This window comes from Oncorhynchus clarkii, chromosome 24, assembly GCF_045791955.1.
Source record: "Oncorhynchus clarkii lewisi isolate Uvic-CL-2024 chromosome 24, UVic_Ocla_1.0, whole genome shotgun sequence".
Lineage (NCBI taxonomy): Eukaryota > Metazoa > Chordata > Actinopteri > Salmoniformes > Salmonidae > Oncorhynchus > Oncorhynchus clarkii.
In genome coordinates this window covers 32,229,785-32,254,622 of record NC_092170.1, presented here as the reverse complement: position 1 = coordinate 32,254,622, position 24,838 = coordinate 32,229,785, and the positions used below count along the sequence as shown (strand labels likewise).

General features: G+C 43.7%; 1 protein-coding gene across 1 annotated transcript in view; it reads right to left on the bottom strand.

Moving 5' to 3' along the window:
* LOC139382474 (roundabout homolog 1-like) overlaps window positions 1-24,838 on the bottom strand; it is a 111,268-nt gene that overhangs the window by 7,735 nt on the left and 78,695 nt on the right. The window contains exons 18-24 of the mRNA XM_071126550.1: window positions 23,898-24,052; window positions 19,097-19,489; window positions 18,125-18,241; window positions 14,082-14,226; window positions 13,520-13,774; window positions 12,364-12,881; window positions 10,001-10,165 (exon numbers count right to left, since the gene is read on the bottom strand). Coding sequence (XP_070982651.1) covers window positions 10,001-10,165; window positions 12,364-12,881; window positions 13,520-13,774; window positions 14,082-14,226; window positions 18,125-18,241; window positions 19,097-19,489; window positions 23,898-24,052 — 1,748 coding nt within the window. The remainder of the gene's footprint in view (window positions 1-10,000; window positions 10,166-12,363; window positions 12,882-13,519; window positions 13,775-14,081; window positions 14,227-18,124; window positions 18,242-19,096; window positions 19,490-23,897; window positions 24,053-24,838) is intronic.

Here is a 24,838-nt window from a genome sequence, read left to right as displayed (position 1 = left end):
CCACTTTCTGTGAGATATAGCCCCCTACAGGAGGAGGAGGAGAGGAGAGGACAGCCAGGCAGATTTATGGACACATGGAGGTGAGGACAAAAACCTCTTTTAAGACTTAAAAAACTCTCAGCTCAGAGTAGGTTTTAGGATGACATTAAGACACTGCTCACACAAGCTCTGAGGCAGGAGTAAAATCAACTCATAAAAGTTTAACTCAGCTGGTAATCATGATCGAAGTACCACAAAGGAAAGATAGTGATGACGCTCAATGACTTGCAAATGATGGGGAATAACAAATCCCGATGAGGCATCCACAGCTGTGAACACTATAGCACGTGAGACAACCACAGAGAAAGTGACTTTACATCAAATGTTGCAATGCTCAAAAAGTTGGATAAAATCTTTGCCTGACACGATCACTTTGCCTAATAATTGATTAATATGTTGGCATGTATAACCTTTTTTAACCAATGTGATAGGTTAAGGCTTGCTAGGACAGAACTGATCCGGCTGCACTGAGTTGTGAAGTGTGAGGTGCCCTTGAGGCCAACAATAGCAGGAGATTGTATTACTGTAGATGATATCTGGAAATGTGCATGTACACCCTGGCCAATCTACAGTAGCTAGTCCCAATTATTCCTTGTGCTCTGATATCTACTTCACTGATTTCTGCTCTTGTAAAAGCCTGGGTTTTCTGCACTTATTACCTAAAATGTATCAATTGAAAGTGTGGGTTCACAGCTCCATTTCAGATGTGCTGGTCATTACTGAAATGTGGTTAGGAAAGAGTGTTTTGAACACTGATATTAACCTTAAACTTTTTTGGCAAGACAGATCTTCCAAAGGTTGTGGAGTGGCAATCTTTACCAAGGATCACCTTCAGTGTTCGGTTGTCTCCACCAAGTCTGTCCCCAAACAATTTGATTAGCTGGTTATAAGCATTACACTTTCAAATAGCTCTTTGTTGACTATTGCTGGGTGTTATCGTCTACCATCAGCACTGGCTTGTACCTTAAATGCCCTAAGCTCTCTCCTGGCCCCTTACACTAAGTCTGAATTTGTCCTGCTAGGTGATCTAAACTGGGACATGCTTAAACCACCTGACCAAGTCCTAAAGCAATGGGACTCCCTAAATCTTTCTCAGACTTTTACCAATCCCACAAGGTATGACTCCAAACACCCAGAAAAAGCTAAACTCCTTGATGTTATTCTCACAAATAATCCTGATAGGTATCAGTCTGGTGTTTTCTGTAACGACCTTAGTGATCACTGTTTTACAGCCTGTGTTCGTAAGGATTGCTCATTGAAATGATCTGTCCTGATTTGTCATAGACGCTTGCTTAAAATCTTTAATGAGCAACTCTTTCTTCGTTACCTGACCTCTGTAAATTGATATAGAATCAGCTTGTCGAAGACGCTTCAACTTTGTTTTGATATTTTCTGTGGTATTGTTAACAAACACGACCCCATAAAGAAAAATATAATTAAAAACAGGTTCAGCCCCTGGTTCGACCGTGATCTGGCAGAGTTACTCAAGAATTGCATTTGGTGAAAGGCTCAGCACATGCATACTCAAGCTGACTGGCTCACATTCAAGAAAATGAGAAATAAGCGCACTCAGGCTATCCGGAAGGCCAAAGTTATTTTAAGGAGCAGTTCTCTCTCTGTGGGTCTAACCCCAAGAAGTTCTGTAAAACGATTAACTTCTTGGTGACAGGGAGGCAGTATTGAGCAGCTTGGATGAATAAGGTGCCCAGAGTAAACTGCCTGCTACTCTGTCCCAGATGCTAATATATTATTATTATTATGCTACATATTATTAGTAGTATTGGATATAAAACACTCTGAAGTTTCTAAAACTGTTTGAATGATGAGTGTAACTGAACTCATATGGCAGGCGAAAACCTGAGAAAAATCCAACCAGGAAGTGGGAAATCTGAGGATTGTAGTTTTTTTTAACTCAGACCCTATTGTAGATACAGTGGGATGTTGGTTATGTTGCACTTCCTAAGGCTTCCACTAGATGTCAACAGTCTTTAGAACGTTGTTTGAGGATTCTACTGTGAGGTGGGACATATTCAATCAATCCCTATACCAGTCTGCTGTTCCCACATGCTTCAAGAGGGCCACCATTGTTCCTGTTCCCAAGAAAGCTAAGGTAACTGAGCTAAATGACTACCGCCCCGTAGCACTCACATCCGTCATCATGAAGTGCTTTGAGAGACTAGTCAAGGACCATATCACCTCCACCCTACCTGACACCCTAGACCCACTCCAATTTGCTTACCGCCCAAATAGGTCCACAGACGATGCAATCTCAACCACACTGCACACTGCCCTAACCCATCTGGACAAGAGGAATACCTATGTGAGAATGCTGTTCATCGACTACAGCTCGGCATTCAACACCATAGTACCCTCCAAGCTCGTCATCAAGCTCGAGACCCTGGGTCTCGACCCCGCCCTGTGCAACTGGGTACTGGACTTCCTGACGGGCCGCCCCCAGGTGGTGAGGGTAGGCAACAACATCTCCTCCCCGCTGATCCTCAACACTGGGGCCCCACAAGGTTGCGTTCTGAGCCCTCTCCTGTACTCCCTGTTCACCCACGACTGCGTGGCCACGCACGCCTCCAACTCAATCATCAAGTTTGCGGACGACACAACAGTGGTAGGCTTGATTACCAACAACGATGAGACGGCCTACAGGGAGGAGGTGAGGGCCCTCGGAGTGTGGTGTCAGGAAAACAACCTCACACTCAACGTCAACAAAACTAAGGAGATGATTGTGGACTTCAGGAAACAGCAGAGGGAACACCCCCCTATCCACATCGATGGAACAGTAGTGGAGAGGGTAGCAAGTTTTAAGTTCCTCGGCATACACATCACAGACAAACTGAATTGGTCCACTCACACAGACAGCATCGTGAAGAAGGCGCAGCAGCGCCTCTTCAACCTCAGGAGGCTGAAGAAATTCGGCTTGTCACCAAAAGCACTCACAAACTTCTACAGATGCACAATCGAGAGCATCCTGGCGGGCTGTATCACCGCCTGGTATGGCAACTGCACCGCCCTCAACCGTAAGGCTCTCCAGAGGGTAGTGAGGTCTGCACAACGCATCACCGGGGGCAAACTACCTGCCCTCCAGGACACCTACACCACCCGATGTCACAGGAAGGCCATAAAGATCATCAAGGACATCAACCACCCGAGCCACTGCCTGTTCACCCCGCTATCATCCAGAAGGCGAGGTCAGTACAGGTGCATCAAAGCTGGGACCGAGAGACTGAAAAACAGCTTCTATCTCAAGGCCATCAGACTGTTAAACAGCCACCACTAACACTGAGTGGCTGCTGCCAACACACTGACACTGACTCAACTCCAGCCACTTTAATAATGGGAATTGATGGGAAATGATGTAAATATATCACTAGCCACTTTAAACAATGCTACCTTATATAAATGTTACTTACCCTACATTATTCATCTCATACGCATACGTATATACTGTACTCTATATCATCGACGGTATCCTTATGTAATACATGTATCACTAGCCACTTTATACTATACTATGCCACTTTGTTTACATACTCATCTCATTTGTACATACTGTACCCGATACCATCTACTGTATCTTGCCTATGCTGCTCTGTACCATCACTCATTCATATATCCTTATGTACATATTCTTTATCCCCTTACACTGTGTACAAGACAGTAGTTTTGGAATTGTTAGTTAGATTACTTGTTATTACTGCATTGTCGGAACTAGAAGCACAAGCATTTCGCTACACTCGCATTAACATCTGCTAACCATGTGTATGTGACAAATTAAATTTGATTTGATTTGATTTGATTTGAATGAGAGAGGAATGAGCCAGGTGTCTGGCAGATTGCCCCAGGCTCTGAGGCACAGTCACAAGAGAGTTAGCTCTCGTTACATTGCTTTTCTACAGACATAGGAATTCTCCGGTTGGAACATTATTGAAGATTTATGATAAAAACATCCTAAAGATTGATTCTATACTTAGTTTGACAAGTTTCTACGGGCTGTATCGGAACTTTTTGTCCGACGTTCGGCTGGACATGAACGCGCTTTTGGATTTGTTTACCAAACACCCTAACAAAAGAAGCTATTTGCACATAATTGATGGACATTATTGAACAAAACAAACATTTATTGTGGAACTGTGATTCCTGTGAGTGCGTTCTGATGAAGATCATTAAAGGTAAGTGAATATTTATAATGCTATTTCTGACTTATGTCGACCACCCAATATGGCGGATATCTTTTGGGCTGCTTAGTTGTCTGAACGCTGTACTCAGATTATTGCATGGTTTGCTTTTTCCATAAAGTTTAAAAAAAATCTGACACAGTGGTTGCATTAGGGAGAAGTACATCTCCAATTTCATGTATAAACTGTTGTATTCTCATAAACATTTATAATGATTATTTCTGTAAATAGATGTGGCTCTCTGCACAATCACTGCATGTTTTAGAACTACTGAACGTAACGTGCCAATGTAAAATTAGATTTTTTTGATATAAATATGCACTTTATCGAACAAAACATACATGTATTGTGTAACATTAAGTCCTATGAGTGTCATCTGATGAAGATCATCAAAGGTTAGTGATTAATTTGACCTCTATTTGTGCTTTTTGTGACTCAGACACTGTGGCTGGATTAACAAGAATTGTATCTTTAAAATGGTGTAAAATACTTGTATGCTTGAGGAATTTTAATTATGAGATTTTTGTTGTTTTGAATTTGGCACCATGCACTTTCACTGGCTGTTGACGAGGTGGGACGGTACCGTCCCAAATATCCCAGAGAGGTTAAAGACCTGGACAGTAAACCCTCCTCCTCACATCTGCCCATGTCCCTTAATGTTGATTATGTGGTTGTTGCTAACAAGGAGCATATGGCTGAGCTCTTTAATCACCACTTCATTAAGTCAGGATTCCTATTTGACTCAGCCATGTCTCCTTGCATTTCAACATTTCCTCATCTCCCACCCCTTCTATTGCGTCTAGCCCCGATTCTCCTCCCTCTCTTTCCCCTGCCCCGCTACAAAGTTTCTCTGTGCAGGTGTAACGGATGTGAAACGGCTAGTTTAGTTAGCGGTGCGCACTAAATAGCGTTTCAATCTGTGACGTCACTTGCTCTGAGACCTTGAAGTAGTGGTTCCCCTTGCTCTGCACGGGCCGCGGCTTTTGTGGAGCGATGGGTAACGATGCTTCGCGGGTGACTGTTGTTGATGTGTGCAGAGGTTCCCTGGTTCGCGCCCGGGTATGGGCGAGGGGACGATCTAAAGTTATACTGTTACATTGGTGCCGTGACCCGGATCACTGGTTGCTGCGGAAAAGGAGGAAGGTCAAAAGGGGGGTGAGTGTAACGGATGTGAACCGGCTAGCTTAGTTAGCAGTGCGCGCTAAATAGCGTTTCAATCTGTGACGTCACTTGCTCTGAGACCTTGAAGTAGTGGTTCCCCTTGCTCTACAAGGGCCGCGGCTTTTGTGGAGCGATGGGTAACGATGCTTCGCGGGTGACTGTTGTTGATGTGTGCAGAGGTTCCCTGGTTCGCGCCCGGGTATGGGCGAGGGGACGATCTAAAGTTATACTGTTACATTGGTGCCGTGACCCGGATCACTGGTTGCTGCGGAAAAGGAGGAAGGTCAAAAGGGGGGTGAGTGTAACGGATGTGAACCGGCTAGCTTAGTTAGCAGTGCGCGCTAAATAGCGTTTCAATCTGTGACGTCACTTGCTCTGAGACCTTGAAGTAGTGGTTCCCCTTGCTCTACAAGGGCCGCAGCTTTTGTGGAGCGATGGGTAACGATGCTTCGCGGGTGACTGTTGTTGATGTGTGCAGAGAGTCCCTGGTTCGCGCCCGGGTATGGGCGAGGGGACGGTCTAAAGTTATACTGTTACACAGACGGTCACTGTGTCCGAGGTGCTTAAAACCTCTCTGGGATAGGCGTACCGCTAGCGACCCACCTCGACAACATCTGATGAAATTGCAGAGCACCAAATTCAAAATACAGAAATAGTCATAATAAACATTCATAAAAGATACAAGTGTTATACATCAGCTTAAAGATTAACTTCTTGTTAATCCAGCAGCTGTGTCATATTTCAAAATGGCTTTACGGCGAAAGCATGCCATGGGATTATCTGAGGACAGCTCCCCGCTTACAAAAGCATACAAACATTTTCCAGCCAAGTAGAGGAGTCACAAAAGTTAGAAATAGGGATAAAATGAATCACTTACCTTTGATGATCTTCATCTGGTTGCAGTCACAAGAGTCCTAGCTACACAATAAATGTTTGTTTTGTTCATTAAAGTCCCTCTTTATATCCCAAAAACTCTGTTTTGTTGGCGCGTTTTGTTCAGTAATCCACTGGCTCAAAGCTGGTCAAAACATGCAGATGAATACATCCTAATAGTACCGGTAAAGTTCGTAGAAATATGTCAAACGATGTTTATAATTAATCCTCAGGTTGTCAATTGTCTAAATAATTGATAATATTTCAACCGGACAATAGCGTATTCAATAGAAAGGAAAAACAACGAAGGGTGCGCACTTAGTCACGCGCAAAACCAGCACTGCATGCTTCCGCAGTCCACTGACCAAAAAGTCTCATTCTTTCTAATTTTTCAGAAAACAAGCCTGAAACAATGTCTAAAGACTGTTGACATCTAGTGAATCCATAGGAACTGCAATCTGGGTCCTAAACCCATTAGATACCGTATAGGCATTCAATTGAAAAGCATCCGCATCAAGAAAATTCCACTTCCTGGATGGATTTTCCTCAGGTTTTCGCCTGCCATATCAGTGTTGTTATTCTCACAGACATCATTTGAACAGTTTTGGAAACTTTAGAGTGTTTTCTCTCCAATACTACCAATTATATGCATATCCTAGCTTCTGGGCCCGAGTAACAGGCAGTTTACTTTGGGCACCTCACTCATCCAAACTTCTGAATACGGCCCCCTATCCCTAAAAGGTTTTAAAGAGAGACTCAACGATGGCTCAGTTAGTAAGAGAATACACCACCAAGTATGTAGATTTATTTCCCACATTGGACGCCTATACAGATGTATGGATACATGTGTTTGCTAAATTAAGATTTTAGCAAAGACGGAATGGAAAGGGTTAACTTGAGTGTGGAAGTTAAAACAGGCATTACACCAGCATGTGAACCACATGGGGAAATAACCTCAAACCTGGTCATCTCACCATCCACTGAGTAAACAGGACTAAATGAGAATCAAAGAGGGGGAATGGGGGGGGGGGGGGGGGGTGGAGAGTGGAGAGAGGGGGTTTGGTCCACTTGTACCCCTTTCTTTTAATTCCCCTGCTAACTGATGCTTCTGGGTATTTATGGCTGTCCTGTCCTGGGTGGATTACTGCTCTCGCTTTGACCTCCAATGCAATGGACAGCAGGGGGACACAGCTAGCAGGGGGGGGGGGAGGCAATCATCATACTACTATGGAAATAAATACATGAAGATACATCAACCTCTCTCCTCACGTCACCTCTCTCCTCCCCGTCACCTGTCTCCTCCCCGTCACCTGTCTCCTCCCCGTCACCTCTCTCCTCCCCGTCACCTCTCTCCTCCCCGTCACCTCTCTCCTCCCCGTCTCCTCTCTCCTCCCCGTCACCTCTCTCCTCCCCGTCACCTCTCTCCTCCCCGTCACCTCTCTCTTCCCCGTCGCCTCTCTCGTCCCCGTCACCTCTCTCCTCCCCATCACCTCTCTCCTCCCCGTTACCTGTCTCCTCCCCGTCACCTCTCTCCTCCCCGTCACCTCTCTCCTTCCCGTCTCCTCTCTCCTCCCCGTCACCTCTCTCCTCCCCGTCACCTCTCTCCTCCCCGTCACCTCTCTCTTCCCCGTCGCCTCTCTCGTCCCCGTCACATCTCTCCTCCCCGTCACCTCTCTCATCAACGTCACCTCTCTCCTCCCCGTTATCTCTCTCTTCCCCGTTACCTCTCTCTTCACCGTCATCTCTCTCCTCCCCGTCACCTCTCTCCTCCCCATCACCTCTCTCCTCCCCGTCACCTCTCTCCTCCCCGTTACCTCTCTCTTACCAGTCACCTCTCTTCCCCGTCACCTCTCTCTTCCCCGTCACCTCTCTCTTCCCCGTCACCTCTCTCTTCCCCGTCATCTCTATCCTCCCATCACCTGTCTCCTCCCCCATCACCTGTCTCCTCCCCCATCACCTCTCTCCTCCCCATCACCTCTCTCCTCCCCATCACCTAGCTCCTCCCCATCACCTATCTCCTCCCCATCACCTCCCCATCACCTCTCCCCTCCCCATCACCTCTCCCCTCCCCATCACCTCTCTCTTCCCCATCACCTCTCTCCTCCCCCATCACATCTCTTCTCCCCCATCACCTCTCTCCTCCCCCGTCACCTCTCTCCTCCCCCGTCACCTCTCTCCTCCCCCGTCACCTCTCTCCTCCCGTCAACTCTCTCCCTCCCCTGTCACCTCTCTCCCTCCACTATCCTCTCTCTCCTCCCCATCACCTCTCTCCTCCCCATCATCTCTCTCCTCCCTATCACCTCTCTCCTCCCTATCACCTCTCTGTCACTCACCCAGCCCCCCACTACAGTGCAATCAATATATTCAGATGGAATACAATCAGCGACCAGACCAGACTGGGGCTGGAGAACTGTCTTGTCTCCTCTCCTCCTCACTCCTCTCAGACACACATAGGGAACAAAGATTGGGAGTGAGGGAGGAGGGAGGGAGAGGAGATGGAGGGAGCTGCAAGAGAGCAGAGTGAGGGATGGAGAGTTTACTTCAAAGGGAGGGGATGGGGTGGAAGGCAGGATGAAGGGATGAAGGGAGAAGGGGTAGGATTTGGTGCAGTGATAGCTGGTCTGGCTCAGAGTGGGGCTGGATATTAAATCTGCCTGTCAAGTGCTTCCAACACACAAGGACACCTCACAAATGCACACATATGCACACACACACACCTACACGGACGCATCCATTCACACACACACACACACACACACACACACACACAAACAATGCATAGACACACACAACAACACGCATCCATTCACACACACACACACACACACACACACACACACACACACACACACACACACACACACACACACACACACACACACACACACACACACACACACACACACAAACACACACACACACACACACAATCCCAGAGGAAAACAGAACTAAAACTAAACACATAGGCCACAAATAAAGCAACAATAAATACCCTTAAAGTTGACAACCTTCATTTTGACAAGGATAAGCATATTCCCGGTGCTGTGCGTTGTTACTCTGTAGTTAGCCTCTGCTTTGTTTATTCCTGGCTTCTGGAGTGGAGGCCAGGGGGCCACTTCAATAAGAGCCAGAGCACCTGGGGTAATTTCATTAGTGGCTGGCTGGAGTGGAAGACATTCCAGTTTCAGCAGCAGGAGAACGGGCTGGAACTGGACAGTAGTCCCCTGAGACAGGCCCCCTCCACACCCCTACCATCTAGGCTGCTCTGCTCAGCACCACCACAGATTGGAAGTGATCTCACACACACAAGGGGAAGATGATTAAAAGCTCTGACTTATGACACACTCACACTCAGTCCTGGACACTGTCTCAGGCAGGCACCATGCCATACATCACATGGGTGGGGCTGGGTACTGAGATATGACAGTATTAGTGGACTAGATTACAAATGGATCCATGGTACAACTGCAGTCCTCATTATGAGGTATTACAGAATTAGTGGACTAGTTTACAAATGGACCCATGGTACAACTCCAGTCCTCATTATGAGGTATTACAGATTTAGTGGACTAGTTTATAAATGGATCCATGGCACAACTCCAGTCCTCATTATGAGGTATTACAGATTTAGTGGACTAGTTTACAAATGGATCCATGGTACAACTCCAGTCCTCATTATGATATTCCACCTCGTACAGTACTTTAGTGATTAATAAGCAGAGTGTGGTTCTGTACTGTACCTTCAGGGTAGGCCTCTCGTCGCTGGAGCCCTGGGTGGCCCGCTGCAGGGTGCTGTTTCTGCTTCTTAGGAGGCCTCTTCTGCATGTTGGCCGTGCTCATGTTGCTGTCTGTGGACAGGGGGCTGCCAGGACGGTGGCCTGAAGGGGTCATTTGATACTTTCGTCCTGAAGGAAAATACACATTTGGTAAGGTACATGAAACCATGAAAAGGTTTCCCCTCTGTCAGTGGGCTTTCAGAATAAGAGATTCATAAACATGAGATATCAGTTTCATAAACTAGAGATATCAGTTTAAGCTAGAGATATCAGTTTAAGATAGAGATATCAGTTCAAACTGGAGAAATCAGTTTAAGCTGGATATATCAATTTAAGATAGAGATATCAGTTTAAGATAGAGATATCAGGTTAAGTTAGAGATATCAGTTTAAGCTAGAGATATCTGTTTAAGATAGAGATATCAGTTCAGCTAGATATATCAGTTTAAGCTAGAGATATCAGTTTAAGCTAGAGATATTACTTTAAGATAGAGATATCAGTTTAAGCTAGAGATATCAGTTTGAGCTAGATATATCAGTTTAAGCTAGAGATATCAGTTTTAGCTAGAGAAGCTAGAGATATCAGTTTAAGTTAGAGATATCCATTTAAGATAGAGGTATCAGTTTAAGCTAGAGATATCCGTTTAAGATAGAGATATCAGTTTAAACCAGAGATATCAGTTTAAGATAGAGATAACAGTTTAAGCTAGATATATCAGTTTAAGATAGAGATATTAGTTTAACCTAGAGATATCAGTTTAAGATAGAGATATCCGTTTAAAATAGAGATATCAGTTTAAGCTAGAGATATCAGTTTAAGCTAGAGATATCCGTTTAAACTAGAGATATCAGTTTAAGCTAGAGATATCAGTTTAAGATAGAGATATCTGTTTAAACTAGAGATATCAGTTTAAGATAGAGATATCAGTTTAAGATAGAGATATCAGTTTAAGCTAGAGATATCAGTTTAAACTAGAGATATCAGTTTAAGCTAGAGATATCCGTTTAAGCTAGAGATATCAGTTTAAGATAGAGATATCCGTTTAAGATAGAGATATCAGTTTAAGCTAGAGATATCCGTTTAAGCTAGAGATATCAGTTTAAGATAGAGATATCCGTTTAAGATAGAGATATCCGTTTAAGATAGAGATATCAGTTTAAGATAGAGATATCAGTTTAAGCTAGAGTTATCCGTTTAAGATAGAGATATCAGTTTAAGCTAGAGATATCTGTTTAAGATAGAGATATCAGTTGAAGCTAGAGATATCCGTTTAAAATAGAGATATCAGTATAAGCTAGAGATATCCGTTTAAGATAGAGATATCAGTTTAAGTTAGAGATATCAGATTAAGATAGAGATATCAGTTTAAGCTAGAGTTATCCGTTTAAGATAGAGATATCAGTTTAAGCTAGAGATATCTGTTTAAGATAGAGATATCAGTTGAAGCTAGAGATATCCGTTTAAAATAGAGATATCAGTATAAGCTAGAGATATCCGTTTAAGATAGAGATATCAGTTTAAGCTAGAGATATCCGTTTAAGATAGGGATATCAGTTTAAGAAAGAGACATCCGTTTAAGATAGAGATATCCTTTTAAGATAGAGATATCTGTTTTGTATTGGCTGCGTCTCAATCCACCACGTCCTCCAGTGTCATACTTCCGCATCTGCGGTGAAGGTGCAGTGTTTGTCAGATCATGAAACATCCTGAAAATCAGTCTTCTCACGAAAACGTCTGTAGTGTCCGAACAGCGTTCAAACTATTCTGACTATTCTATGGAAAGGGGAGACTCTCACGAACACGATGGTGTTCTCCATTTGGCTCTACAACCCCCACAAGTGTCAAGTGACTCGTCTGAAGGTAATCATGTTTTTTTTTTTTATGGAAGTTTGAAGGTAGTTTTGTGCATACCGTAAACATGGGTTAAATATGTGTAAATAAATATATACAGTATACTGTATTTTTAATTTCTCTTAGATTTAGGACAGACACTTCAAAACCTTGTTTCTTATGATTTTGTTTTTCACTGTCCATTTTGACATTTATGAATTTGTAGTTCAATGCATTTCCATTGGCTTTAGTAGTAAAGGCCAAAATCAATATTTTATCCCCCCAAAAATGTATACCTAAAGGGGCCCTCAAATAAAAAATAAAAGAGCTAAATGATCCATAGTATGACCATCATACCGTATATCAATACCATTTGTCAGCTTAGCACCCACCCTCTTCTAACGTCTTAGACTCTAAGGAATTAAGGTGCTCATTATCTTGTATTCTCTTCTTCTTGATAAAGTGACGTTATATTAGTGAGGAACAGATGTGCTTACCTCCGGGGCCTCCCTCCTGGCCTTGCGTGGGGTTGGTGTACTTGGCCACCTTCAGGCCTGCGTACTCTGCAGCAGACGCGACTGCCTGGGCAAAGTCGGCATCTGTGAAGAAGGATCCGTCTGAGGAGCTGACAGCGCTGGAGCGCCCTGACGAGGCGTTATCCTCCTCGGATGCCGAACCCCAGCCGTTGATCATGGATCCCGTCACAGAGCTCTCCAGGTCCCCCATACTGGAGGCTGGCGTCTGCTCCAGGCCCCGCAACAGCAGCCTCCTGGGGTGCATCTGCTGGGGGTGGTGGGGGTGGTGGGGGTGGTGAGGGTGGGTGTGGTGGTGGTGCACCTTAGCCACCTCCGCGTCTGTCTCGTCCCCTTCCTCCTCCTCCTCCTCCTCCTCCTCTTCCTCCAACATCTCCCCCTCTTCCTCCATGCCGTCTGTGTCCAGGGACATGGGGCTGGAGATGTAGCCGTAGGTGTGTGAGGGGGAGAGGGGCCGGGGAGGGGGGCTCACTGCATGGCGTCTGAAACAGCAGGAGACATGTTCTTAATGTAGGGTATGAGAAATCAATTATATAAATCAATTATAAAATATGATTGCATTTTTTTGCAGAGACTATTGAAATCATTACTACAGTGGGTATCACCCATTTATTGTCTTACAAAGTGGGAATAAAATATATTTAGTATCGTTTTTTGTCAACGATCAAAACAAAAGATGAATGAAAGATAAATCAATAGTACACCTTGAATAAATGAGTACTAACAATATACTTCAGAAACAGCTCTTTGCATGACTTTAGTGCCTTGCTCCATAAAGGATACATGTTTTGATATATTCTGATTCTTTATACTTGATTCTGTATATGTTTCACTCTGTCATTTAGGTCTAACTGAACTCATTTATGGGGTGAATACTTACGCAACGACCATATTTTTATTTTATTGTACATTTATAGAATGTTCTTTTCACTTTAACATTATGGAGTATCTTGTGTAGATCAATGACCCCGAAAAAAAATCACATTTAAATATATTTCATTCCCACTTTGTAACACAATAGACTGTTAAAATATCTAAGGGGGAGGGTGAATACTTATGATACCCACTGTATATCAGCCAATCAGAGTCTATTTTAATCCAGAATAACACCTCCCAGTACCTGCGCTCGTGTCCAGAGCCAATGCTGTCTGCAGTGTCTTGGAGCATGGGTTGCAGCTCATCCTGGGGCGAGGGGGTGAGGGTGGCTGTGGACTGGTGGCTGTAGGACACCGCGGCGGGGGACGAGGCAGCCCCTCTGACAGGTGGAGTGGGACCCCTCTCCATCTCCTCCTCCTCCCCTTCCTCCTCTTCCAGTTCATCTGGCTGCAGGTACATGCGGGAGGGGGGCAGGGAGCACTGCATGTCTGGGTCATAGCTGTCAACACAGTGAAACACGCTGATTAGTTGGATGTCACTCAACGTGACAATAACATTCATAGCTGGAACAATGTCGCTAGTATATAGTCATGTTGTGCTTCTACCAAGGTAAAGGAAAAGGTTTGACATGAACCTAGCATTGATACACAATAGAACAAAAATGCTTAGGACAAATCTAACACTGTTTCAGTAAATGAAAGGAAAGGGTCGAGTGGCAGGGAGGTGTGTGTGTGTGTGTGTGTGTGTGTGTGTGTGTGTGTGTGTGTGTGTGTGTGTGTGTGTGTGTGTGTGTAGACATGTCCCACCTCTCGTCCATAGACAGGGAGTACTCCTCCATGTTGCGGCAGGGAGGTGGGTTAACTGGGGGAGGAGGCAGAAGGTCAGCCCAGTTCATTGCACTCTGTTTGGGTAGTTTGGGGGTGCGCACTCCCTTCTTTTGACCTTGACTCCCTGGAAAAACATGAACAAAGAACTCCTTCAGTCAGAAACATGCAGACACACATCCCCACTCCCACATCCTCCTCTGTCTCACAACCATCTACATAGTTGAATAATGTTAAATCAGCAGTGAAATTAATACATCGACAGCAGATAATAGAATAGGAACAAACAGGGCTAATTACAGCGTGGGATTTACACAGATAAAAAATGGTATAATTTTACACGAGAGCATGTCAGCTAATGGCAACCCCTTACTTTATGGACGTTGCGAAAATGCACCACGCACATTATCTCTCAATGTGTAATTAATGCCAGCCATGCCATCAAAAACACAGTCATTTTTCAACTAATGTTCACCATTGCCAAGAGAAAATAGAAAAACGTGAAAAAAAGCAGAAAACATCAGAGGCCAATTAACAGCAGCCAATTAGAATGGGAAACCAATGAGCTGTGAGCTCAGCGAGCACAGAGGGCTGCTCTTTAATGAGCTGAACTTCATATACAATATCAGAATGGATCCTGGGCGTTATGGAGGCAGTGTTGCATTCCCTCTGGAATGTGTGTGTCATTAGTCCTTGTCCAGAAACAAACACTGCAGCTCTGATGAGATTATCCTCCTCTTTGCCGGAATGAAGGGGACGGTAATTAATGTTTTTTTACAAAAAAATGTGTGACTAGCTCACACGACAGAAAAACACTCACAAACAAGGTATTTCATTTTCTGTTAACAACCCATGGGATTGAATTTTGCTCACACACACTTCAACTTCAGCATATGTGGACACACACATACTGGAATACTGACACTTACTGGAAAACTGACACTTACTGGAAAACTAACACAGACTGGAAAACTGACACTTACTGGAAAACTAACACAGACTGGAAAACTGACACAGACTAGAAAACTGACACAGACTGGAAAACTGACACAGACTGGAAAACTGACACTTACTGGAAAACTGACACTTACTGGAAAAACTAACACAGACTGGAAAACTGACACTTACTGGAAAAACTAACACAGACTGGAAAACTGACACAGATTGGAAAACGGACACTTACTGGAAAACTGACACTTACTGGAAAACTAACACAGACTGGAAAACTGACACAGACTGGAAAACTGACACTTACTGGAAAACTAACACAGACTGGAAAACTGACACTTACTGGAAAACTGACACTTACTGGAAAACTAACACAGACTGGAAAACTGACACAGACTGGAAAACTGACACTTACTGGAAAACTAACACAGACTGGAAAACTGACACAGACTGGAAAACTGACACTTACTGGAAAACTAACACAGACTGGAAAACTGACACTTACTGGAAAAACTAACACCGACTGGAAAACTGACACTTACTGGAAAACTGACACAGACTGGAAAACTGACACAGACTGGAAAACTAACACAGACTGGAAAACTGACACAGACTGGAAAACTGACACAGACTGGAAAACTGACACAGACTGGAAAACTGACACTTACTGGAAAACTAACACAGACTGGAAAACTGACACTTACTGGAAAACTGACACTTACTGGAAAACTAACACAGACTGGAAAACTGACACAGACTGGAAAACTGACACTTACTGGAAAACTAACACAGACTGGAAAACTGACACAGACTGGAAAACTGACACTTACTGGAAAACTAACACAGACTGGAAAACTGACACTTACTGGAAAAACTAACACAGACTGGAAAACTGACACTTACTGGAAAACTGACACAGACTGGAAAACTAACACAGACTGGAAAACTGACACAGACTGGAAAACTGACACTTACTGGAAAACTAACACAGACTGGAAAACTGACACAGACTGGAAAACTGACACTTACTGGAAAACTAACACAGACTGGAAAACTGACACTTACTGGAAAAACTAACACAGACTGGAAAACTGACACTTACTGGAAAACTGACACTTACTGGAAAAACTAACACAGACTGGAAAACTGACACTTACTGGAAAACTGACACAGACTGGAAAACTAACACAGACTGGAAAACTGACACAGACTGGAAAACTGACACTTACTGGAAAACTAACACAGACTGGAAAACTGACACAGACTGGAAAACTGACACTTACTGGTAAACTAACACATACTGGAACACTGACACTTACTGGAAAAACTAACACAGACTGGAAAACTGACACTTACTGGAAAACTGACACAGACTGGAAAACTGACACAGACTGGAAAACTGACACTTACTGGAAAACTAACACAGACTGGAAAACTGACACTTACTGGAAAACTGACACTTACTGGAAAACTGACACTTACTGGAAAACTGACACAGACTGGAAAACTGACACAGACTGGAAAACTGACACTTACTGGAAAACTAACACAGACTGGAAAACTGACACTTACTGGAAAAACTAACACAGACTGGAAAACTGACACTTACTGGAAAACTGACACTTACTGGAAAAACTAACACAGACTGGAAAACTGACACTTACTGGAAAACTGACACAGACTGGAAAACTAACACAGACTGGAAAACTGACACAGACTGGAAAACTGACACTTACTGGAAAACTAACACAGACTGGAAAACTGACACAGACTGGAAAACTGACACTTACTGGTAAACTAACACATACTGGAACACTGACACTTACTGGAAAAACTAACACAGACTGGAAAACTGACACTTACTGGAAAACTGACACAGACTGGAAAACTGACACAGACTGGAAAACTGACACTTACTGGAAAACTAACACAGACTGGAAAACTGACACTTACTGGAAAACTGACACTTACTGGAAAACTGACACTTACTGGAAAACTGACACAGACTGGAAAACTGACACAGTTTGGAAAACTGACACTTACTGGAAACACACACAGACTGGAAATTCACAGACTGGAAATTCACAGACTGGGAACACACAGAATGGGAACACACAGAATGGTAACACACGGAATGGGAACACACAGAATGGGAACACACAGAATGGGAACACACAGAATGGGAACAAACAGAATGGGAACAAACAGAATGGGAACACACATAATGGGAACACACAGAATGGGAACACACAGAATGGTAACACACAGAATGGGAACAAACAGAAAAGGGAACAAACAGAATGGGAACAAACAGAATGGGAACACACAGAATGGGAACACACAGAATGGGAACAAACCGAATGGGAACACACAGAATGGGAACACACAGAATGGGAACACACAGAATGGGAACACACAGAATGGGAACACAGAATGGGAACAAACAGAATGGGAACAAACAGAATGGGAACAAACAGAATGGGAACACACAGAATGGGAACACACAGAATGGGAACACACAGAATGGGAACACAGAATGGGAACACACAGAATGGGAACACACAGAATGGGAACACACAGAATGGGAACACACAGAATGGGAACAAACAGAATGGGAACACACAGAATGGGAACAAACAGAATGGGAACAAACAGAATGGGAACACACAGAATGGGAACACACAGAATGGGAACACACAGAATGGGAACACACAGAATGGGAACTGAAACCGGACGTTTCTTTTCTCTTTCTTTGTGTTCTCCATTTTCCCTCCACTGAAGGCTGCTTTTCATTCCTCTTCAAGAGACTGACATGGAAATTAATCAAAATTACCATTTTAAAGCATCATGCATTATTAGTCCCACTATGATTTATTGCTTTTGAGGAAAATAATGATTTAGAAATGGAGCTTCTGGGTTGAAAGTGATTAAGTGGTTTTATAGAAATAATAATGAACTGGAAACAACAACAACAAGAGCGATTGACTGAACATCCAGGCAGTAAAACACCAGCCATCTGGCTGTGGATCTGATAACCCCTGTCTACCCCTGTCCCCCCTCCTTCCCCCCTCTCTCACCAGAGGTGCTGCTGCTGCCACGGTCAGAGCTGTTGTAGGATCCCCCTGTGTGGGCCTCGTGGGCCTGGTTATAGAGGATGGTGGTAGCCATGGGACTGTCCCCTCCTCTATAGTGGTCTGGTAGGGGAGAGGAGGAGGATGGTAAGCATGATGAAGGTGGGTCGCAGGGTAGCATACACTACATTATTGCATTAGAAAAGTACAGATAGCTTATGAAAATGAATGACAGAAGGGGACATTATGATATCAAAAGATGCATAGAGACTGTTTGAGTTTTAACTGACTAATGATCACAGTTAGGCTAACATAAGTGCTAACATTGTAACAACACATCTAAATAATGATCTTAACCAGCGATGTGTTTAAATGTGTGTCATACACCTCTAATAAGTTTAAATGTAATTTTAAACTGTCACAACAAACAAAAACATGATGTTGTCTTCCTAATAGTGCTGAAAGAGAAGACATGCAATTTCTGTTCCACACAAGAGACCATGACCAAACTGAAAACAGTGTTACTAAAGCAGCAGCTCTTTCCTGCAGGTAAGAACAAGGTGACGACACTTTAGATCAGTGCCTGTCAGTTCCAACAGAAATGTTTCTTTCTCCTTCAGATACCTGACACCTGGAGAAAATCCTCACACCTGTTGCAACGTGACTTTACCCATGAAGAACAACCCAGACTGAAAAGACAGAAACTGACCCAGAATGTAGAGCAGAGATTATATATGAACACAGAGAGGAAAGAGGAGCTAAGTAAATGCATAACAGACAATGAGAGAGAGACTGATGATGGTCTCTATCAATATGACTGAATGTGGGGCAGCAGGGAAGCGAGTGAAAAAAGGAACATTCTTCAGCATGGTGGGTCCATCCACAGAGATAAAGGGAAAGAGAGAAGGGAAAAAAGAAAGATGGAAGGCGGCTATGTTTTGACCTCCTAACCTCCACCGATTCCCACCACACACTCACCCTTGTTTAGCTTGTTCTGCTCCATGATGTTATACTGGTGGAGCTGTGAGGTCATTTCCTGTTGCTTCTGCAGCTGAACCGGGGTGGGTTTCCAGCCGTGTTTCTCGTTCATCTCCCCTCCCCCTCCTCCTCCTCTCCCTCTGTCTCTGTCTGTGTTGATGTTGTTGCCCAGGATAGACGACTGGATGAGCTGTGTGGTGGCGTACGGGGTGGGCTGTCCCCCTGGTCCACCCGGCCCAACGAAGCGTCCGTCCTTCAGGTTGGGGCTGTTGAAGGTCTTCATCTCATTGATCTTGTTGGAGAGGTCCACGTCTCCGTACACTCCTCCCTCCGGCACCATCAGGTTGGTCTGTTTGCTCTCCATCTGGTTGTTATAGTTGGCGATGCAGTCGGCTGGATAACATGGGGAGCGGGTGCAGGGTGCAGGGCTTAGTCAAAGACCGGACTAGATTCTATAGCTAGGTTCAGAAGAAGAGGTTTGCCAAGTGCACGAACGGCACGAATGGCATTGTATTCAGTTGTATTCACTGGCATCACATTCCAATAAAAAATAAGATGAAAAGATTAACATTTCAGAATGACACAGAAATAAATCAGCCCGAGTCATTTGTACCTTTCAACAGATCACTGTGCCTTCAGTCTAGACATATATATATATATATATATATATATATATATATATATATATATATATATATATATATATATATATATATATATATATACATATATATATTTCAGTGCAAACTACAGTTCATTATGTCAGATATCCCCATCTGGTTCAGTTGACTGGAGCTTTATTACACTTCCCTGTCCTTCTGTCTCAATAATGCCTCCGTCTTATCCACAGCTCAACGTGGGTGGCGTGTCTATCCTCCCTGTCAGGCGCCAGGCGAGGAGGCTTTGCTCATTGAGAAGGACAGTGGAACATGTCTGTATCAGAAGGTTGGAGGGAAGCGTGCAGCAAAGAACAAAGCTCCACTGTCAGATCCAATGTTCTCTGGCTCATAAAATATTCAAATCCTCCAGCAGATCTGAGAGACAGCCTTGCGGTAAATATCAAGGACGGCTGTAGGTGGAACAACCGAGCGCACGTGAGCCTCACATTTCCAAGAAGCGAGGGATATCTGAGGCACTTCAGAGGCACTTGTGGAGAAAGGGCCTCTATGTGGTAGATAAAGGGACATTAACTCGTATCCCTCGGCTCCGTCACCTAGCCGCTGATCCTGTTAAACCTTCACAGGGTTTAGGTTGGCCACACAAAGCAGCCAGCACCAGGCATGCTCCTTAACGTCTTATACTGGGGATGAGTGAGAAGTGATTTTAGCATATTACCCCTTCTCAAACAAACTCACACAATGTTAGGGAAATGTAAAACACAGCAAGGAATGGAAAATTGGATTAGGTTTTCTCTTGTTGACTGTCATGGATAACTTTAGAAGTTGGGTATGTATTTGATGGGTACAGTGTTTCTTTGTCCTTGAGTAAGATGCTTAACCCAGCGGTAGCACAGCACTTAGTACAACACTACATCTACTACAATAAGAGAGTGGATAAGATGCTTAACCCAGCAGTAGCACAGCACTTAGTACAACACTACATCTACTACAATAAGAGAGTGGGTAAGATGCTTAACCCAGCAGTAGCACAGCACTTAGTACAACACTACATCTACTACAATAAGAGAGTGGGTAAGATGCTTAACCCAGCAGTAGCACAGCATTTAGTACAACACTACATCTACTACAATAAGAGAGTGCGTAAGGCTGTTTGAGGAGACGGTTGAAGCCAACAATGTAAATGAATCAATGAGTGGGTAGGCAATACTACTGTAGTATGTGTCACATGTTCAAACGACTGTCCTGTATACCCACGTCTCTTTTACTTTAGTTCAACTTCTAAGCCTACTGTATGTCAAAGGGAGGTTCAGGCCTGGGGTCGGGTCCAAGGCTTCTAGTTAAGTCCTACCTATGTGTGTGTAACCTCAAATCCCTTGTCCCATACCTCTCCCCTCTCTGACAGTTGTTGGTCCTTTATCTCTGTACAGTGTGGAAACTTTGCTCTTTCGATGTGTGTGTGTGTGTGTGTGTGTGTGTGTGCCCATCGGACTTCAGAGCCAAACTCACTCTGTATTGTTTATAGAAAGTACTGCTGACTGAGAGGCCACCTGGGTGTGTACCATAACTCCCTCTCTGTCTCCATCACTGTCCATCATCTCGTCTGCTCTCTCTCCTTTCCTCCCCACTCCCTCGCTCTTTCTCTCTTCCTTTATCTCTGTTTATGCTACTTATCCTCCCCCATCGTTCTTTTTCCTCCCCATTCCCTTTCTTTCTATGCACTCTTCCAGGTACCCCCCCCCCCTCTCTCCACCCATCTCTCCATCCAGTGTTGGCTGCAGTCTGCAGTCCTGCCCTGACCTCAACCATTGCTCCACATTTCTTAAATAACTGAGCACTTAGTGGGAATGACATTATTGGCTATAACAACAGTATGGAAATTAGCAGAGCAATTCGATTTGCAGCAGAGTAAACCAATAAGGACCTTCCAGGGCACTCCTTTTATTTCCTGCCTAAAACAACCCTGCTTTAACCTGAAATAAATCAAACACACACACTACTCCTACTCCTAAGCCACATATCCCAGGTTTTTCTTCTAGAGACCTCTCAAGGAGAGAGGTATAGAGAGACTCCAGGGAGCTAACCCAGATATGAGATTTCACTTCTCTCTGTTTTCTACCAAATAGATCCGCTTGTTTTGATGATTCTTATCTATGCTTGGTTTTGAGAGCATGTGCGTGAGTCATGCAACCTGGATATCTGAGGAGGCACAAAGTCTGTGAGAATGGCTGGGTGGTGGTCCTGAGGAGGCTAGGCCTCATGACCCTGAAATATGTTTATTTGTATGCATATCTAAGCATACCTCTGTCTGTATCCTCCAGGTAGTTCTTAAAAAATATATATATTATTAAATATGCTTCACTTTATCTCTGCTAGAATCTGGGTAAAATATTTTTCAATATATTTAGTTATTGCTTGCTTTTCTGAAGTCTTCTAACCTTGTTATGAGATTGGGAACCTATCTGGGCTAAAGACAACTTTTAACAAGGCTAGTAGTACTACAAAGAAAAAACTAACACAAAATAAATTAATAATAATATATACAGTACCAGTCAACATTTTGGACACACTTACTCATTCAAGGGTTTTAATGTATTTGCAACATGTTCTACATTGTAGAATAATAGTGAAGACATAAACACTATGAAATAACACATGGAATCATGTAGTAACCAAAAAATATAGTTGATTTTTCAAAGTAGCCATCGTTTGTCTTGATAACAGCATTGCACTCTTGACATTCTCTCAACCAGCTTCACCTGGAGTGCTTTTACAACAGTCTTGAAGGAGTTCCCACATGTACTGAGCACTTGTTGGCTGCTTTTCCTTCACTCTGCGGTCCAAACCATCTCAATTTGGTTGAGGTTAGGTGATTGTGGAGGTCAGGTCATCTGATGCAGTATTCCATCACTCTCCTTATTGGTCAAATAGCAATTACACCGCCTGGAGGTGTGCTGGGTCATTGTCCTGTTGAAAAACAAATGATAGTCCCAATAGTCTCAAACCAGATGGGATGGCGTATTGCCACAGAATGCTGTGGTAGCCATGCTGATTAAGTGTGCCTTGAATTTGAAATAAATGACAGACAGTGTCACCAGCAAAGCACCATCAAACCTTCTCCTCCATGCTGAGTTCATCTATTCACCTACTCTGCGTCTCACAAAGACACAACGGTTGGAACCAAAAATCACAAATTTGGACTCCAGACCAAAGGACCGAGTTCCACTGGTCTAATATCCATTGCTTGTGTTTCTTGACCCAAGAAAGTATCTTCTTCTTATTGGAATCTTTCAGTAGTGTTTTTTTGCAGACGTTTGACCATGAAGGCCTGATTCAAGCAGTCTCCTCTGAACAGTTGATGTTGAGATTTGTCTGTTACTTGAATTCTTTGAAGCATTTATTTGGGCTGCAATTTCTGAGGTTGGTACCTCTAATGGTCTTCCAATCCTTTTGGCGGTCCACATGAGAGCCAGTTTCATCATAGCGCTCAATGGTTTTTGCGACAGCACTTGAAGAAACTTCAAAAGTTCTTGAAGTTTCCGGATTGACTGACTTTCATGTCTTAAAGCAACGATGGACTGTTTCTCTTTGCCTATTTGAGCTGTTCTTGCCATATTATGGACTTGGTCTTTTACCAAATAGGGCCATCTTCTATATACCAGCCGTACCTTGTCACAACACAACTGATTGGCTCAAACGCATTAAGAAGGAATAAAATTGCACAAATTAACTTTTAACAAGACACACCTGTTAAATTAAATGCATTCCAGGTGACTACCCCATGAAGCTGGTTGAGAGAATTCCAAGAGTGTGCAAAGCTGTCATCAAGGCAAAGGGTGGCTACTTCGAAGAGTTTCAAATATATAATATATTTTGATTTGTTTAACACTTTATTGGTTATTGCATGATTCCATATGTGTTATTTCATAGTTTTGATGTCTTCACTATAATTCTACAATGTAGAATATAGTAAAAATAAAGAAAAACCCTTGAATAAGTAAGTGTGTCCAAACTTTTTACTGGTATTATTATTATTATTACTATTTAAAAAAAAATAACATGACAAACCTGAGGCGGCACGTGCCCCTGTGCCCCCTCTGGGCATGATGCCTCAGAGTTATTTTGATAACTGTTTTAGTCCAGTTTATGTTTGGGTGTGTTGTTCCAGTGCGTAGCGTACTCACCTGGGCGGCTGTATGTAGCCAGGTTGCTGTCACTGTTGCCCTGTCCTGCGGTGCAGCAGTTCATGCTACAGTCATTGTGATTGGAGCAGGAGTTGGGCCACGTATCAGCCAACCAGGGCTGGGTAGCAGACTCCCCAATGTTCAGCAAACCTGGCCTGGAAGGATGGGGCACATAACAGTCAACACTGACTAACAATGGAACATGCTGCCCCACTGTAACACAGGTTTTAGGCAGATCGATGGGGATTCAGTCAATACTAAATTATTATTTTGAAATTGTCACACTTCCCTATGGCTAGGTCCTAGGCTGTTGTTTTATAGAAAATATCACTCCCTCTCCTTCTCTCTCTCTCTCTCTCTCTCTCTCTCTCTCACCTTTCTCTCCCTGCTCCATTGGCCTTGGATGCGTATTAGAGGAGAGCTCAGCTAAATAGATTATGTGCGCTTGACTTGTCCATGGCCAATGACACTGTTTCACTGAGCCCTCGTGAGCATTAGCGATCCGCTCGGATTAGAAAGCCAGATAGAATTCACTCCCGGCATGCACCACAAACGCTCCGCCAGTAGATTCCATGGTGTCACAGAACATCTTTATCATCCTTTAAAGTTTAGTATAAATACACAACTACAGTCAAGGACTGAAAGTACTGAACAGAACGGAGATCAAAGGAGGTCATGGACATCTCAACTTTCCCACTACATGCTTCAGAAGAGGAGTACAGTAGGATATCCATCTCCTGTCCTGGATTCTATCTCCTTTACACCGTCTGAACAGACTACCATCTCACTACTGTCTGAACAGACTACCATCTCACTACTGTCTGAACAGACTACCATCTCACTACTGTCTGAACAGACTACCATCTCTCTACTGTCTGAACAGACTACCAGCTCTCTGCTGTCTGAACAGACTACCATCTCTCTATTGTCTGAACAGACTA